Genomic DNA, 15,674 nt, shown 5'->3' with positions numbered 1-15,674 from the left:
GCCTTTGACCCCAACTCTTTGAGTGTGACCATCCAGCCACCTCCTCACCCACTGAGAGATCCACCTGTCAAATCCATCTCTCCAATTTATCATCCAGAACGCCCTTCCGGACAGTGTTCAACACTTTGCAGAGGTCCACGTCGATGATGTTGGTTGCTCCTCCCTCATCCACCAATCCCGCAGCCCCATGGTAGGTGGCCACCAAATTCATCAGGCATGACCTGCCCCTTCCTGAAGGGCAAATCACCTCCTTATTTCCCATGTGCCTCAGCAAATCTTCCAGGAGGAGCTGCTCCACGATCCTGCCAGGCACAAGGGTGAGACCAACCTGCCTGGAGTTCCCTGGGTTTTCCTCTTACAGTCAACGGGAACGTCACCTAACGCCACAACTTCTCAATGATGATGGATAATGGCTCAGCAGCTTTGTCCAACAGGTCCCTCAGGATGGATGCATCTCCTCAGGTTCCATGGATTTGTGACCCTTCAGGTTTCGCTGCTGGGACAATGTCTCTGTCCTCCTCCAGGCTGCCTGTCCCGGCTCCCACCCTCTGTAGGCTCCCATTTGGAGTTTAAGTTGGTCCAGGAGCTCCTCGTTCATCCACGAACACCTCCTGTTCTCCTCCGTATCGGGATGCATCGCTCCTGAGCTTGGAGGAGATGATCCTTCAATATGAACCAGCTTTCTTGGGTCCCTCTCCCTTCCAGGTCCCTGAAGAGGCCAAAGTCTTCTCTCCTGAAGTCCAAGGTCGTGAGCTTGCTGCACGCTCTCCTCGCGGCCCTAAGGACCTTGAACTCCACCATCTCATGGTCCCTGCACCTAAGGCTTCTCTTGAGCTTCTCATTCCACACCAGCCCTTCCTCGTTGGTGAGAACAAGGTCCAGCATGAGACCTCTCCTCATCGGCTCTTCTGCCACTTGGAGAAGAGAAGGTGTCATCAACACATTCCAGGAACCTCCAGGACCGCTTGGACCCTGCTGTGTTGTCCTTCCAACAAATACTGGGGTGGCTGAAGGACCCCAGGAGGACCAGGGCTTGTGAATGTGAGGCTGTGACTGTCTATAGAGACCCCCCCCGCAATGTCACCTGTCCTGCCTTCCCTTTAATCCTGACCCAGAGCTTCTTGGTGGGCTCCGCAGCCGCCTCCAGGTGGAGCTCCAAGCCCTCCAGCTGCTCCTGGACAGAGGACAAGAACCCCTCCATGTCCTCCCTGCCTCTCATTTCTTAAGAGCTGGCATCCCTCCAACCCAACAACCCAGCCGTGGGATCACGGAATCATTAAGGTCGGAGAAGACCTGGAAGATCCCTCTGGCTGCTCTCCAGCCCATCACCCCCAGCCTGGATTGAACCCTTGGGTTGCCCCGACCCAGGGGTAGGACCTTCCCTTGGCCTGGTTGAACCTCCTGAGGGTCTCCCAGCCCCACTGCTCCAGCCTGGCCAGGTCCCTCTGGATGACGTCCCAACCTTCTGGTGGGACAACTGCATCACTCAGCTTGGTGTCACCTGCAAACGTGCCGAGGGTGCCCTTGATCTCACTGTGTCATTGATGAGGACATTAAACAGCTCTGGTCCCCGTATGGACCTCTGAGGGACACCCTTCCTCATGGATCGCCATCTGCACAATGAGCCGTTGACCACTGCTCTCTGGATGCGACCATCCAACCTATTCCTCACCCACTAAACAGTCCACTCATCAAATCCAGATCTCCCCAGTCTAGAAGGTGACTGGCTGGACATCCCTGGGCTGCTCCTCAAGCGTTCTCCTTGCTGACCTGTGCTCCTTCTCCAGGCTCTGGCTTCAAACTGGGATGGATTGAGGTTCTCCTCCCCTAGTAACTTGAGTTTAAAGCCCTTGTCACCAGCCTGGCAAACCCTACGATGGAAGATGCTCTTCCACCTGTCAGAAGGAACCATGGACACCAGCGGTGTGGCTGCTGCTCTCCCACCCACCAAGCGTGCAACGAGAAGGTGCGAAGAACTTACTTGTTTCTTGTATCTGAGTCTCGAAGCTCTGAATTTCCCTTTGGTCGCCACCGCTGAGGGCAGTGGGCGCTGCCGGCCCCACACCGTTCTCCCGCATCTCCGCGCCCGTCTTGGCCGCTGGGACCTCCCCGTTCTGAGGGGCTGCTGGGAGCTGCCCGGGCTCCACGCTCCCCTCGGCCTGCCAGGAGAAAATGGGTGGGAGGACAATAAAGATGAGTCCATAGAATCATAGAATCACAGAACCACCAGGTTGGAAGAGACCCACTGGATCATGGAGTCCAACCATCCCCATCAATCACTGACCCATGTCCCTCAGCACCTCGGCCACCCGGCCCTTAAACCCCTCAGGGAAGGGGACTCAACCCCCTCCCTGGGCAGCCTCGGACAGGGACCAAGCACCCTTTCCAGGAAAGATTTCATCCTGCTGTCCAGCCTGGCAGAGCTTGAGGCCACTGCCCCTTGTCCCCTGTCCCTTGGGAGAAGAGCCCAGCTCCCTCCTCTCCACAACCTCCTCTCAGGGAGCTGCAGAGAGCAATGAGGTCTCCCCTCAGCCTCTTCTTCTCCAGGCTGAACCCCCCCAGCTCTCTCAGCCGCTCCTCCTAACCCTTGTTCTCCAGCCCCTCCCCAGCTCCGTTCCCTTCTCCAGACGTTCTCCAGCCCCTCAAGGTCTTTCTTGGAGTGAGGGACCCAGCACTGACCCCAGGATTCGAGGAGCGGCCTCCCCAGGGCCGAGGCCAGAGGGAGAAGAACCTCCCTGGCCCTGCTGGCCATGCCGGCTCTGCTCCAAGCCAAGATGCCCTTGGCCTTCTTGGCCCCCTGGGCCCCTGCTGGCTCCTGTCCAACCAACCCCCCCAGGTCCTTCTCCTCCAGGCACTTTCCAGCCAGGCTTCTCCTAGGCTGGAGCTGCCCAGGGTCGTTGAGCCCCAAGGGCAGGACCCAGCATGGTTCCCGAGTCCCCTCTCCCCACCAGCACAGCAGGAGCTTCTCCAGCTTCCTGCAGCTTTTCTTGGAGCCCCGATCTGCCAGGCTGAAGGTTACGTAAAGGACTGGAGACAGGAGATGTGTCCTCAGCAGATTTTCTTCTCCTGCCTTGTTCTACCAGGGATGATTAAGCAGCCGCTAAATATACTCGTGAATTCCGCTGCGTAATCTCGGTTCTTCAGGACAGGGATTACGGTCTCGCAGCCACAGGGCGTTTAACACAACGGCTCAACCCGGCTGACCTCTGAACCCTCCCACAACACTTGGACAACCAAGCAGACTCAGCGTGGAGAAGAGGGTTCCTCTCCTCCTTCTCTCCTCCTGGGGCAAGCAGTCATGCTTGAAGAGCTCGGCTGCTGGAGCACGGGACTGTCTTCTCTACTTCCAGCACCAACGTTCCACAGAAAAGCCCCAGAACTTCCCTAATCGTTGTGTGGTCAAAACCATGAGACCATCCCTGGGGCCTCCAAGCGAGGGTGAGGTACCTCCTCTGAGACAGTTGAGGCAGTTGATGCTCTCCTGGGGGTAAGTGTTGAATCGCAACAACAGGTGAGCAAGGACCCTTTCTCCTCACATCAAGGCCCAGTGGGCTGGGCTGTAATTCAGGCTATGGGTGGAAACCTCCTTCCAAGAGCTTCCTCCCAGTACAGAGCATCTCACTCCCACCAACTTTCTTTTCCAACCTGGTGACTCTGTGATTCTGTGATTCATGTGACACCCGGGGTTGACGGGAGAAGCACAGAAACAAGCAGGTGGTGAATGAAGGTTGGGGATGGAGAAGCTGCGCTACATCAGCAGAACAAGGAGAAGAAGCAACTTTACCCCCTACCCAGATGGGGTGGAGCTCGCCGCACCCACCTTCATGGTTCCTCCTGCTGGCAAGTGTCCCAGGTTGTCCAGAGAACCCACTTTGGCTTGGGCCTTCTCCTTGAAGTTCAGCTTCTGGTTCTCTATTTTGACATCTCCTCCTCCTGGAATGAAATGGTGTGGAAGTGAGTTTATTAAGGGCTTCAGAGCAATCCCACCGGAGCCCTGTCCCCTTGCCAGCCCACGACGAGGAGCTGCTGGGGACCCAGAGCACTTTGGAGGAGGGACACGGCATTGATCATCTCACCCTCCTTCCAGCTAACATTCAGTTTAAAACCTGCTGCCATGGGCAGGGACACCTCCCACTGGATCAGGGGCTCCAAGCTCCATCCAACGCGGCCTTCAACACCTCCAGGGATGGGGCAGCCACAGCTTCTCTGGGCAACCTGTTCCAGTTCCTCCCCACCCTCATGGGGAAGAAATTCCTCCTCCTGTCCAGTCTAACTCTGCCCCTCTCCAGTTTGTCCCCATTGCCCCTCGTCCCATCCCCACAAGCCTTTGGGAACAGCCCCTCCCCAGCTTTCTTGGAGCCCCTTCAGGTTCTGGAAGCTGCTCTAAGGTCTCCTCGGAGGCTTCTTTTCCGAACAAGCCCAACTCTCTCAGCCTGTCCTCGTACGGGAGGTTCTCCAGCCCTCGCATCATCCTTGGAGCCTCCTCTGGCCCCGTTCCAACAGCTCCATCTCCTTCTCCTGCTGAGGATTCGTTTCAAACGCTGCAGTTTCCGTTAATCACCAAGACCCTACGTGCTGCCCATCCTCCAGCAGGTCCCTCAAAAGAACTATTTAAGCGTTTCTAAGCACAACTTCCCAATGACATCATTAAATCCTCGTCCCTCAGCCCTCTGGACGCTTGGCATGGTCACCGATGGAAGCCCTTGAGCATTGACATGGCCAGTGCTGGAAGCCAAGTGATTCGGCCAAGCAAAGCCAGTTAAAGCTTCGGGAACGGATAATTCTGGACGGGTTCCTCAGCTTTAATCAGCCCTGGACAAGAGCAGCTATTGTCGTGCGCAGCTCGTTATTACGGGGCCCTCAATGAGCAGAGGTCATGGTTGTGGCACCACGTTCTCAACGTGGAGCACGTTTCGAGGCGCTGACCCGTGGTGCTCAAGGTTGAACTGCTTTCAACCCAAGAGAAGGAAGAAAGGGTGTGGGAAACTCCCGGAGAACACAAAGAGGGGTTTGTGGGATTTGTTCTCGGCTTTGGGCAGTGAACTTTGTCCTCATGCGCTGAGGTTTGAAGGCCAGGAGATAACGGACCTCGGATACGGACAAACCAGCACAAGGCGGTGAACCCATCGCACCTGAGGATGCTACAAAGGTCACTTCAATCGATCCACCTCAGACTCAAGATTGGTTGAGGTTCTGCTGAGCTCTGGGTGGTCATCGCTTGGTTAGGGAACCAAGACCTGCAGGGATTCCCACCATCTTCTCAGTGGGGAGCAAATAATTCCTGCACAGCCATCCCATAATATTTCGTTAAAGAGCCAGAGGTGGTTTGTGTAAAGCAGGAGCTGCTGCTGAACCACCTGGTCAAACCACCCTTGAATCTGCTCTGGACAACCAGAGGGAAGTGACTTCACCTCCCCACAAAGCCCTCTGGATGAAGCTTCCAAGCCCCATGGTCCTCCTGGTTTTTAAATGAGGAGGAAAAGAGAACTGACTCAAAGCAGCAGAGTGTCTTCACGGAGAAGACAAACCCCCACAGCTCCTCTTCTCCAACCATGAAACCATCAGGAATCACTAAAGCAGCTGGACGGCACCTTTAAAAATGATCCCAAAAGCACTAAACGTCTTGAACTCTTCCAGTTGCAGCTCAGGATCAGATTTGAGATGTGAAATAAAGGATCGTGGAACGGGTTGGGTTGGAAGGGACCTCGAAGTTCATCCAGTCCCACCCCTGCCCTGGGCAGGGACACCTCCCACTGGATCAAGGTGATCCAAGCCCCATCCAACGTGGCCTTCAACACCTCCAGCATGGGGCAGCCACAGCTTCTCTGGGCAACCCAGGCCAGGGCCTCCCCACCCTCCCAGGAGAACATTTCTCCGTAAGATTTCATCTTCACCTCCCCTCTTTCAGCTTCAAACCCTTCTCCTCGCCCTGTCCCCGCCCTCCCTGATCCAGAGCCGCCCCCAGCTTGCAGACAAACCATGAAGAAACGGGACAATCCCTACCTGGCTTATGCTTGATGTTTGCTTTCGAGCCACACTTGGAGGACACTTTGGAAAGGTCGACTTTCTTGTTCTGGATCTGCACCTAAAAAGACAAAAAAACCCCTCAGGTCAGCACAGAAGAACATTTCCCATGAGTCTGGAGGCCACCCCAACCACCAGGTCACCCTTCGTGGACCTGCAGCCCTGTTCAACCCCTCCCAGCCACCTCAACCAAGCGCCACAGGCAGCTCTCGTGTTCTTTGAAGGCCTGAGCCAGCCAGAAGGGGTTAATGTGAGCAGAGAGGAATCGAGACCAGATGGACAGTGACCAGAAACAAAGTCCTCGTTTCACGGTATCTTCACGAAATACAAAAGCACTTGGCTGAGGGGCCACAAAGAGCCGACCCAGCTGCCCCGTTGCCCAGCGCTGGCTCAACCTCTGAAGACACAGAGCAGTGTTTGAGCAGCTCCAGGGTCACCAGGGCAAAGGGCATCTCATGGTTCTCCTCAGCCACCCCCTTGCTGCGAGGGCCTGAGATGTGCCACCACCTCCAACCTCTTCTCTTGGCATCTCCAGCGTGTGGAATGACCCACATCTAATTTCCAGGCTTTGTGTGCAGCCTTCTCACAGGGACCTTTCCTACCATCATGTCCAGATGGAACAAACTGCTTGAAGAAGCCAACGTCAAGGACAAACCACTGGAAGTGGAGAAGCTGCTGCTTCCTTGAACCTCATCCTACCAGTGACTTGGTACTGGCATAAAAAGCCCTCAAGGAAAACATGTTTGGTGGCATCTCCTGACATCATGAGATGCTCACGACTCAGTCAGTGACCTTCTTCCAAGTCAAGGAGCCAAATCTTCTAGGGTGGGGTTTGTGGACGTTGGTTTGAACCTGGGGAGAAGCATCTTCTCCAGGGTAGGACCAAACGGAGCCAAATGTCACAGGTTTTACGTCTTTTTTGCACAAAAACTATTTCATCTCCAACTCTGGGACCAAGCGCATCCCAGAGTCCCAGTTCAGGCACCTTTAAAATCCCACCTGCCACTCCAGGTGGATGAAGATCTCCTCTGTCCCAGAATTAACTCCTTGGAGATCTCACATTCCATACAAACACGGGATCATTTATATTGGAAGGAAGGTGGAGTCACCTCACCCAACCCACCCACCACTAAGTTGAGATTCGAGCTTTCAGGGGTTTGGGGGAGTGATATTAAGAGATTCACCTCTTCCAGTCGTGTCAACACCCACCAGCTGGCACCAACAGGCTCAGAAAGTTCTAGAACCCATCATCTCACAGAGAAAAATGACAAGGATTTGTCCCCATACCAACTACTCTAAAAGCTCCTTGAGGACGAGCGTGAGAGTTCGCTCTACATCTTCCTCACGAAGCACAGGTTCTCCAAGTCCTTGTGAAGATGAGTCAAAGCCCTGATGGCTCATTAGCTCTGAACGAGGAGAACAGGACGGTCCAGCCTCCAGCCAAGCTGTTCTGTCCTCGTGTTCCCTGACTCAGATGGCACCAGATGCTCTGCTAGATGAGATGGTGGCTACCAAGGTTGGTTTTCTTGGGGCTTGCCAGCAAAGCTCTGGTCACAAGTTCTCGTTTGCTTGGAACTGGAATTAAGCTCCATCCCTGGAGGTGTTGAAGAACAGGTTGGATGGGGCTTGGAGACCCTGATCCGGTGGGAGGTGTCCCTGCCCATGGCAGGGGTGGGACTGGATGGGCTTTGAGGTCCCTTCTAACCCAAACTATTCTATGATTCTACGTTCTCAGCACATGGAGAATCGTCCATCACTCCAAAGCACCTCGTTAGATCTTCAACACCATGTTGAAGATCCTCTTGAACGTTGCCTTCTCTAAAAAGAGGGGGAAACTCTAAACCACAACAAAAGCTTTGGCCAGGAAATCTGTCATGGTTGGGTCTAGGTATTTTTGGCAGATGTAACGTGAGCAGGAGCAACAGCTGATGCTTCTGAACATCTTTTGGGTATCTTGGGTGGGAGAAGAAGTTATCTCCATGTACAAAAGGGGCATCCAGCTGGTCAGCCCTTCACCTGCCCAGGGAGGTGGTTGAGTCCCCGTCCCTGGAGGTGCTTAAAAGATGGGGAGAAGAAGAGCTTAGGGAGAGGATTTAGTAGTGGACAGGGATGGTTGGGTTTGAGGATCTCAAAAGCCTTTTCCAACCTAGCAATTCTACAATTCTACAGTTCTCTGAGTCAGGGAATCTTGGGATGCTTGGGGTTGGAAGGGACCTCAAAGATCATCCAGTTCCACCCCTGCATGGGCAGGGACACCTTCCACTGGATCAGGTTGCTCCAAGCCCCATCCAACCTGGCCTCGAGCCCCTCCAGGGATGGGGCAGCCACCATCTCCCTGGACAACCTGTTCCAGGGCCTCCCCACCCTCCCAGGAGAACATTTCTCCCTAAGATCTCATCTCAATCTCCTCTCTTTTAGCTTCAAACTGTTCCCCTCGTCCTGTCCCTGCCCTCCCTGATCCAGAGCCCCTCCCCAGCTTTCCTGGAGCCCCTTTCAGTCCTGGAAGCTGCTCTAAGGTCTCCCCAGACCCTTCTCTTCTCCAGGCTGAACAACCCCAACTCTCTCAGTCTGTCCTCCTAGCAGAGGTTCTCCAGCTCTCGGATCACCTCCGTGGCCTCCTCTGGACTCACTCCAACAGCTCCATGTCCCTTCTGGGCTGAGGACTCCAGAACTGAATGCAGGACTCCAGCTGAGGTCTCAGGAGAGAAGAGCAGACGGGGCGTCCATCCCTTCTACCCGGGCAACCCTAAAGCCGAACCACAATTTGCTACAAACCCCAACTCTTGTCCACAGGGTTCTGAAGGTCTTTAACTGAAGCCATGGACATCAGCTTCCCAGAAATCCTCACCAGGAGTGTGGGTCAGGAGTTAAACACCTAGAGGTCTTCTATCCAAGATGATCATCGCAAGAAGCTCCAAAAAAACATCTTGGAAGAGGACAATATGCACTTTGTTCTCTAGTCTCAAAAAGCTTAAGGAGTTGAGCAAGAAGAGCAGAAGGAGAGAGGGGAAGAAGAGCCAAAGCGCTCGTCTCCAAGAGCTGGGAATGTCCCCCAGGTGGGACAGCAAAGAGGAAAGGACAGTTTGGTGGTTGATTAGAAGAAAGAATGGTTCACTCATGGAGTTAATCAAGCAAGGAGAACCAGACCCACGGTTAAAGAACATTTCTGCTGGTCTCATACGATTGCTATTTGTCCTCCACCAGGCTACGCAAGGTCAGAGGGGCCAAAATCAAGTGGCTGACAAACCACAGCTCTTTGAGTTCACGAGGTGGCAACATCTCCTCAACCCTCCAGCCAAAGGAGCTGCTGCCACGGACACTGGTCAGATATAAACAGTCTGTTCCAAACTGGGGGGACAAACCCAGCTGGAACGTGCAGCAGGAAGAGAAATGGGTTCTACAAAAGGATTCTGAGGGCATCTCAGCAACCTGGTGGGCTCCAGGTTGGTTCTTCTTTCTATGGCGCTGAGGATTCTCCTGCCTGAGCTGTTTTGGGAAGCTCCACACACACACAGAGGCTCCTACAAACGTTGGGTATGGATGGAAACAACAACTAAGAACGACAAATCCCACCACCGGGGAGAATCCACAAGCTGGAAGGCAAGAAGAGCAGCAGAGACACGTGTCCAGGGACTCTCAGCAAGCTCAAGGTGACTCCACCACCTCTCTCTCAGCCCCCTGGGAGCCACCCCATGGAGAACAACGTAAGAACTCAGATTTGATTGCCTCTTCTGAAGATTTAAGAAAGAACTGGCCATGGGAAGGCTCAGCCAGCTGGACAAATCCATCTACATTTCCCAGGGAAAGTGGCCACCACGGGCTCCACCACAGCCAGGTCCTGCACGGCCGTTGTCTCCACTGAACCAGGGACACAACAGGACACAGCGATGGTGCAGAAGACACCAATCTGGCCCCAAAATCTGAGCATCCGCACCCCAAACTCTCCACAAAGCAAAGACGCGGGGACTTTCCTTGCTGCTGGCACAGAGGAAGCAGCATGAGGTGTGAGAGCTGGACGTCACCCCTCAAGAACCTGGCGTTTAAAACACCAGCGGAGAACATTTCCTTGGGTTGAAGGACTTGAGTGGCTTTCTGAAGCCCTCCAGCCCCTGTATTTCTGCAAACAACCCAGCACCGGCAGGCGAGGATGGATTTGTTGAGGTGGCACCTCCATGCTCATGAGGAACCGAGCCCACCCACTCCTGGTCACGGTTTCCAAAGCTTCAGCATCCACACAGTTGGCTTGGGTGCTTTCCCAGATGCTCTGAGGACCCAACGCTCCAACCGAGTAGGCAGACGTTCCAAGATTAGCTTTTCTCTTTTAATAAGCTCAACTCCGCTGCCAGAGACACCGGGAGCCTTTAAATTTAGAAGCTAATCACAGCTCAAAGATTAAGCCCCAGAGACTTCTCCTTGACCTTTTGGAAGTCTCGCTTCTTGTTTCACAATGAAACAAGCTCCGTTGGCGGGTGAGGAGCAGCAGGGACTTCCACAATTCATCTCATTTGATGTGCCTGAATGGGCCAGAGGAGCACACAACCACAGAGAAGATCCATGGAGAAGGATCTCCTGGGATGAGCCGTGAGCTCAGCCTCCGTTTACTCATCAACCCCACGTAAAACCACGCTAGGAAGATCTCAGGTGGATCTGTAGCACCACGCAACACACCGCACTCATCCCAACTCGCGTCCCATGGGGAATAAAAAGGAATTCTCCCAGTCTACATCATTCCCAGAAGCTCTGAAGCTCTGACACACCTTCCTAGCTGCATTCTCTTGGTAGGACGGACACATCACAACAGTACGAGAGGAGTTAGTAGAAAGAGAGCTTGCCCAGAGCCCATACTTACATTCCCACCTCCAGGGACATGCTTAATATTGTCCTTGGAACCACACTTGGACTGAACATGGCTGTAGTTCGCTTTTTTGGAGACTATCTGGACCTGGAATGTTACAGAACGGAAAACAACACATGGGAAGAGGACTGGTTAGAGTCGTCGTACGACAGGCTGGAGGAGACGCCCGAAGACGGGCTCGTGTTAAACTCAATCCGAATTCAAGTGAAAGCAACCGAGGAGGAGAGTGAGACGGAGAAGTGAACGAGAGCTACGCAGACAGGTTAGTGCGAGAGCGTAAGCGCTACCGGGAAGCTTCTCCCTCTGCTCTACAGGTTGGGTTCATCCGTGGCCCTCAGGAAGCTTCTCAGGAGCTTCTCTCAAGGAGATCCAGCTCAGCCACCTCCTTCCTCCCTGAATCAAAGCTGCGGGGCCACCTCATGAACCAACCGCTCGGTGTCCGTGCTTGATTTCCACCTGCCTGGGTTGACTCCAGTCTTGGAGAACGTCTTCCAAACCCTCCAGGGAGCAAAGCCTGGTCTGAGAAATAATTCTCTGGATGAAGGCTGTTAAACCTTCCCTTAAATTTAATATTATTTTCCCTTAATTAAACTGGTTCTCCTTGAAACTAAAACGATCTGGACTTTCTCAAAGATGAGAGGAGCTACGTTGAGGTTGCCCTCAAAGGTGGTAACTGAGTGAGGTCAACACCCCGTGCTCACAAACCGTTAGTTACGACACGTGGTTAGTTCTTTAAAGCAGCACAAACGGTGGCAGGAGTCGTAGCGAGAGGACTTTCTACCTAGAGGTGATAAACCACAAAGGGCATCACCACCAGGTTCTCCTTCGAGCAGGTTTCTGAAGGCTCCTCGGCCGGTTCAGAACGACTGGATTCAGGGCGACGGCAGCTCTAAAAACGCCCTCGTGCTGGTTTAAATGCGTCACTGGCTTCTCTAGAGGTCCCCGTCCCACCCGGCCACTCCCAGGCTCTGTTTGATGCTGCCCAAACTCAACTGGAGGTGCTCCTACCCAGCTCCTCGTCCCCTCTGAGCCACCACAGCCGAGTTTAAGAGTTTTGGTGGAGCTGGGTTGGGAATTTGGCAGGGAAAGGCAGCGAATCCTTAATATTCCACACTCTAAACCCAAGCAGCACAGCGCTAACGAGCTCCTACTCGCAAACGAGTGCTGGAGGTGAAGGGTTGACTCCAAGGGATCTAAGCCTTGGGGTGAAACCAGAGGGTTCCGCTCTGAAAGCATCTGCACGGGGTGGAGGAGACACCTACGGCAGCGATCGCTGAACGGGTGCGACTGAGACCATCTCAGGGTTGAGAGAAAAGGGCTCGGAGGAGTGTCCATGCAAGGAACGGTGACACCGCGAGGACAGAGCGCAAGAGCCGGAGAGAAGGGAAAGTGACTCCAAGTGGAAACGGTTTCCTTCGCCTCCCACCGCGAGAAACGCGAAATGAACTCACTTTCCCATTGGGCTGTTTGGGGGGACCCTCTCTCGCTACGGTTGGCTTAGCTGAGGTCATTTTAGAGACCGCTTGGGGTTCAGGCTTGCGCGCAGCAGCCGCCGGCTCGGGCTTTTTCTCTATTTTCCCCTAGATGGAGACAAACGGATGGTTTCAACCAGCAAACGCAACAGGCTGGGCAGGAACGGGAGGGAACACAAGCTGCTCAGGTAAACTCAGAGGCAAAGATGATCCAGGAGAACAACTTACGGGCACATGTGACCTGGGAGAACTTCTTGTGGGCACATATGACCTAGGAGAACTTCTTATGGGCAAATATGACCTAGGAGAACTTCTTATGGGCATGGGTGACCCAGGAGAACAACCTAGGGGCACACATGACCCAGGAGAACCCCTTAAGGACGCATACAACCTAGGAGAAGTCCTTAAGAGCATATATGACCCAGGAAAACTCCTTATGGTCACACAGGACCTAGAAGAAGTCCTTAAGGGCACATACAACCTAGGAGAAGTCCTTACAGGCGCAGGTGACCCAGGAGAACTTCTTATGGGCATGGGTGACCCAGGAGAAGTCCTTAAGGGCCTATATAACCAAGGAGAGCTCCTTATGGGCACATCTGACCTAGGAGAAGTCCTTACGGGCACTTGTGACCCAGGAGAAGTCCTTATGGACACAGGTGACCCAGGAGAACTCCTTCCATGCTCTGATCTCATGCCCAGGAATGAGAAAACTGGGGGGATGGAGGGGAAGCAACATCACTTGGACAGGGGATGAAAGGTGGACCCTGGGGTCATAAAGCAATAATCGAGTTCTCCACGTCTCAGAAACCTCGTAGGTGACCTTCCGTGGTTTCTTACTGTTTCCCAAAGCCCACGATGGTCCAGGTGACTCCAGGCCACCATATTCTGTCCCACATCAAACCCAATCCTTTCAGGGCCACCTCCTTCCCCTGGAGGACGTCACACAGATCTTGGGGGCAAACACATCCAACCGTTGAGCTCCAAGAGCTCTGATGGCCATGGACCCATCGTGCTTCCCTTTCTGATTTCACCGAGTTGTCTCAAGCTTTGAGAGCAACATCTGCTGCAGTTTCTCGCTAAGAAAGTGCACGTGGACCCAGCTGAGCAGAAAACGGAATTAAAATGTAGAGGGTTTTGGCAAAACCAGCAGCTCCTGGAGAATCTCTGACCTTCTACTGGTCCAGGTCCAGGTAGGACCAGCAGAACTTGAATTTTGGGTCCGTGTAACCCTGTGTTTCGCTAACCTACCAGTAACAGAGTGGAGAACACACCAACCTGGAGCTCCTAAGGCTTCCTCGGGCTCTTTATGGACATCTCAGAGTAAATAAGACTACGGAAAGGACCATTTTCTTCAAAAATACAACTTCTTCAAGACTTTTAGGAAAATTTTGAGTAAATAAAGGGCAGTAAAATTAAACATAAGCAGAAATTCCCTCAAACAACACAACAACCCAGCGCAGAAGCTCTCTCAGAAACCTCGTTTCAAACAACAGACCCATCTTCATGTGTCCTCTCTGAAGGTTTTCTGAGGGTCTGTTTGGTTTCAAGCTACAGAACTCGGTACGTGGAAAGGTCCTCCTCGCACTGGCTTCAGTTCTTCAGTAGATTTGGTTTGTGGTTTCCAGAAACTCCACTTTGGGAAATGGAAGTTTCTGCCCTCAAGACAGAAACGCTCTGAAGCCCACAAGATCAAACCATGTAAAGTCATGGAATCATAGAATGGGTTGGGTTGGAAGGGACCCCAAAGATCATCCAGTTCCATCTCCTGCCCTGGGCAGGGACACCTCCCACTGGATCAGGGGCTCCAAGCCCCATCCAACCTGGCCTTGAACCCCTCCAGGGATGGGGCAGCCACAGCTTCTCTGGGCAACCTGTTCCAGGGCCTCCCCACCCTCCAGGAGAACATTTCTTCCTCAGATCTCATCTCAGTCTCCCCTCTTTCTGCTTCAAACCCTTGTCCCGTGTCGATGCTGCTTGTGACAACACCTCGATAACCAAAGAAGGCCCTTGAGTCCAAGGTGCCCAAGAGAAGATTCAGGTTCCCAGCATGAAACGTGCTCTTGGAACCCACCAGATACAAGTTCTACGCTGAGTTAGTCGTTACTGCAGGCCTGCAGCAACGAGAAGTAGGCAACCGTGTTCCATTTGGTGGCAATTAAAGACCTTGGAGTTTCATCAAGCTCTGAAAACCCTTGGTCAGGTCAAGATGGGTCCATCTGATCCACCACACCCATCAAAGTTTGATGATTATGCACATCTACAACATCATTCAAGCCCTCAGAAGAGGGTACAGACACATCTCCAGGTCTTCCTCATCTATATGATAAAGGGTTTGGATTGGATGGCCTGTACAGATCCCTTCCAACCCAAAGCGTTCTGTGACTCCAGGAGAGGTGGGAGGCAACCACGGGGAAGGTCTCTTTAAACCAATTTCTAGACTGAAAGCCTCAAGTTACATGGAATCATGGAATGAGTTGGGTTGGAAGGGACCTCAAAGCCTGTCCAGGTCCCACCCCTGCCATGGGCAGAGACACCTCCCACTGGATCAGGGGCTCCAAGCCCCATCCAACCTGGCCTTGAACCCCTCCAGGTAGGGGACACCCACAATGTCTCTGGGCAACCTGTGCCAGGACCTCATCTAAATCCACCCCCTTTCAATTTAAAGCCATTTCCCCTTGTCCCATCACTTCAGGCCCTTGGAAAAAGCCCCTCCCCAGCTTTCCTGGAGCCCCTTCCAGTACTGGAAGCTGCTCTAAGGTCTCCTTGAAATCTTCTCTTCTCCAGGCTGAACAACCCCAACTCTCTCAGCCTGTCCTCCTAGCAAAGATTCTCCAGCCCTCGCATCATCTCCACGGCCTCCTCTGGACCTGTTCCAACAGCTCCATCTCCTTCTTATGTTGGAGATTCCAAACCTGGATATGATAGTCCAGGTGGGGTTTCATGACCACGTACCCTCCTCCCTCCCTCCCTCAACACTGCGCTCTTCTCGAGTGGCCAGTGGAGGTTCTCCAAATAGACCCATCGCAGCTGATAAGTTGGACAAAGTCCTTGTTCCTAGATCTGGGAAGGGTGCGGAACCTGCTCCTGAATCCAGATTTCCTGCATCGTCACGCATTATTCCACCTTCTGCACTGCTCAGCAGCTCGATTTCCCTACTCCAAGTTTTGGAAGGTGGACAAGGTTTTGGAGCTTCCCTCACCACCTCGTTCCCGTGTGGGGACATCCGACAGAACCAGAGAATCCCGCTTTGGAATTGTGGTGCCAAGCACCAGGAAGGACCTCGAGGTGGGTTCCTCCTGCACCGTCCCATCACGGCCTCGTTA

General features: G+C 53.5%; 1 protein-coding gene across 10 annotated transcripts in view; it reads right to left on the bottom strand.

Annotated features, from left to right (window-relative positions):
* The window catches only part of MAP4 (microtubule associated protein 4), a 140,596-nt gene that overhangs the window by 5,204 nt on the left and 119,718 nt on the right, over positions 1 to 15,674 (bottom strand). For 8 of the 10 annotated variants that reach the window (XM_069859118.1, XM_069859119.1, XM_069859122.1 and 5 more), the window contains 5 exons: positions 12,331 to 12,459; positions 10,874 to 10,966; positions 6,004 to 6,085; positions 3,821 to 3,933; positions 1,982 to 2,159 (listed from right to left, as the gene is read on the bottom strand). In XM_069859118.1, the coding sequence (XP_069715219.1) occupies positions 1,982 to 2,159; positions 3,821 to 3,933; positions 6,004 to 6,085; positions 10,874 to 10,966; positions 12,331 to 12,459 (595 nt within the window). The remainder of the gene's footprint in view (positions 1 to 1,981; positions 2,160 to 3,820; positions 3,934 to 6,003; positions 6,086 to 10,873; positions 10,967 to 12,330; positions 12,460 to 15,674) is intronic. The other 2 variants (XM_069859125.1, XM_069859127.1) reach the window with 2 other exon arrangements.

This window comes from Phaenicophaeus curvirostris, chromosome 6 (genome assembly GCF_032191515.1).
Source record: "Phaenicophaeus curvirostris isolate KB17595 chromosome 6, BPBGC_Pcur_1.0, whole genome shotgun sequence".
NCBI lineage: Eukaryota > Metazoa > Chordata > Aves > Cuculiformes > Cuculidae > Phaenicophaeus > Phaenicophaeus curvirostris.
The sequence above is the reverse complement of the archived record's forward strand: the minus strand, read 5'-3'. Positions and strand labels throughout refer to the sequence as shown.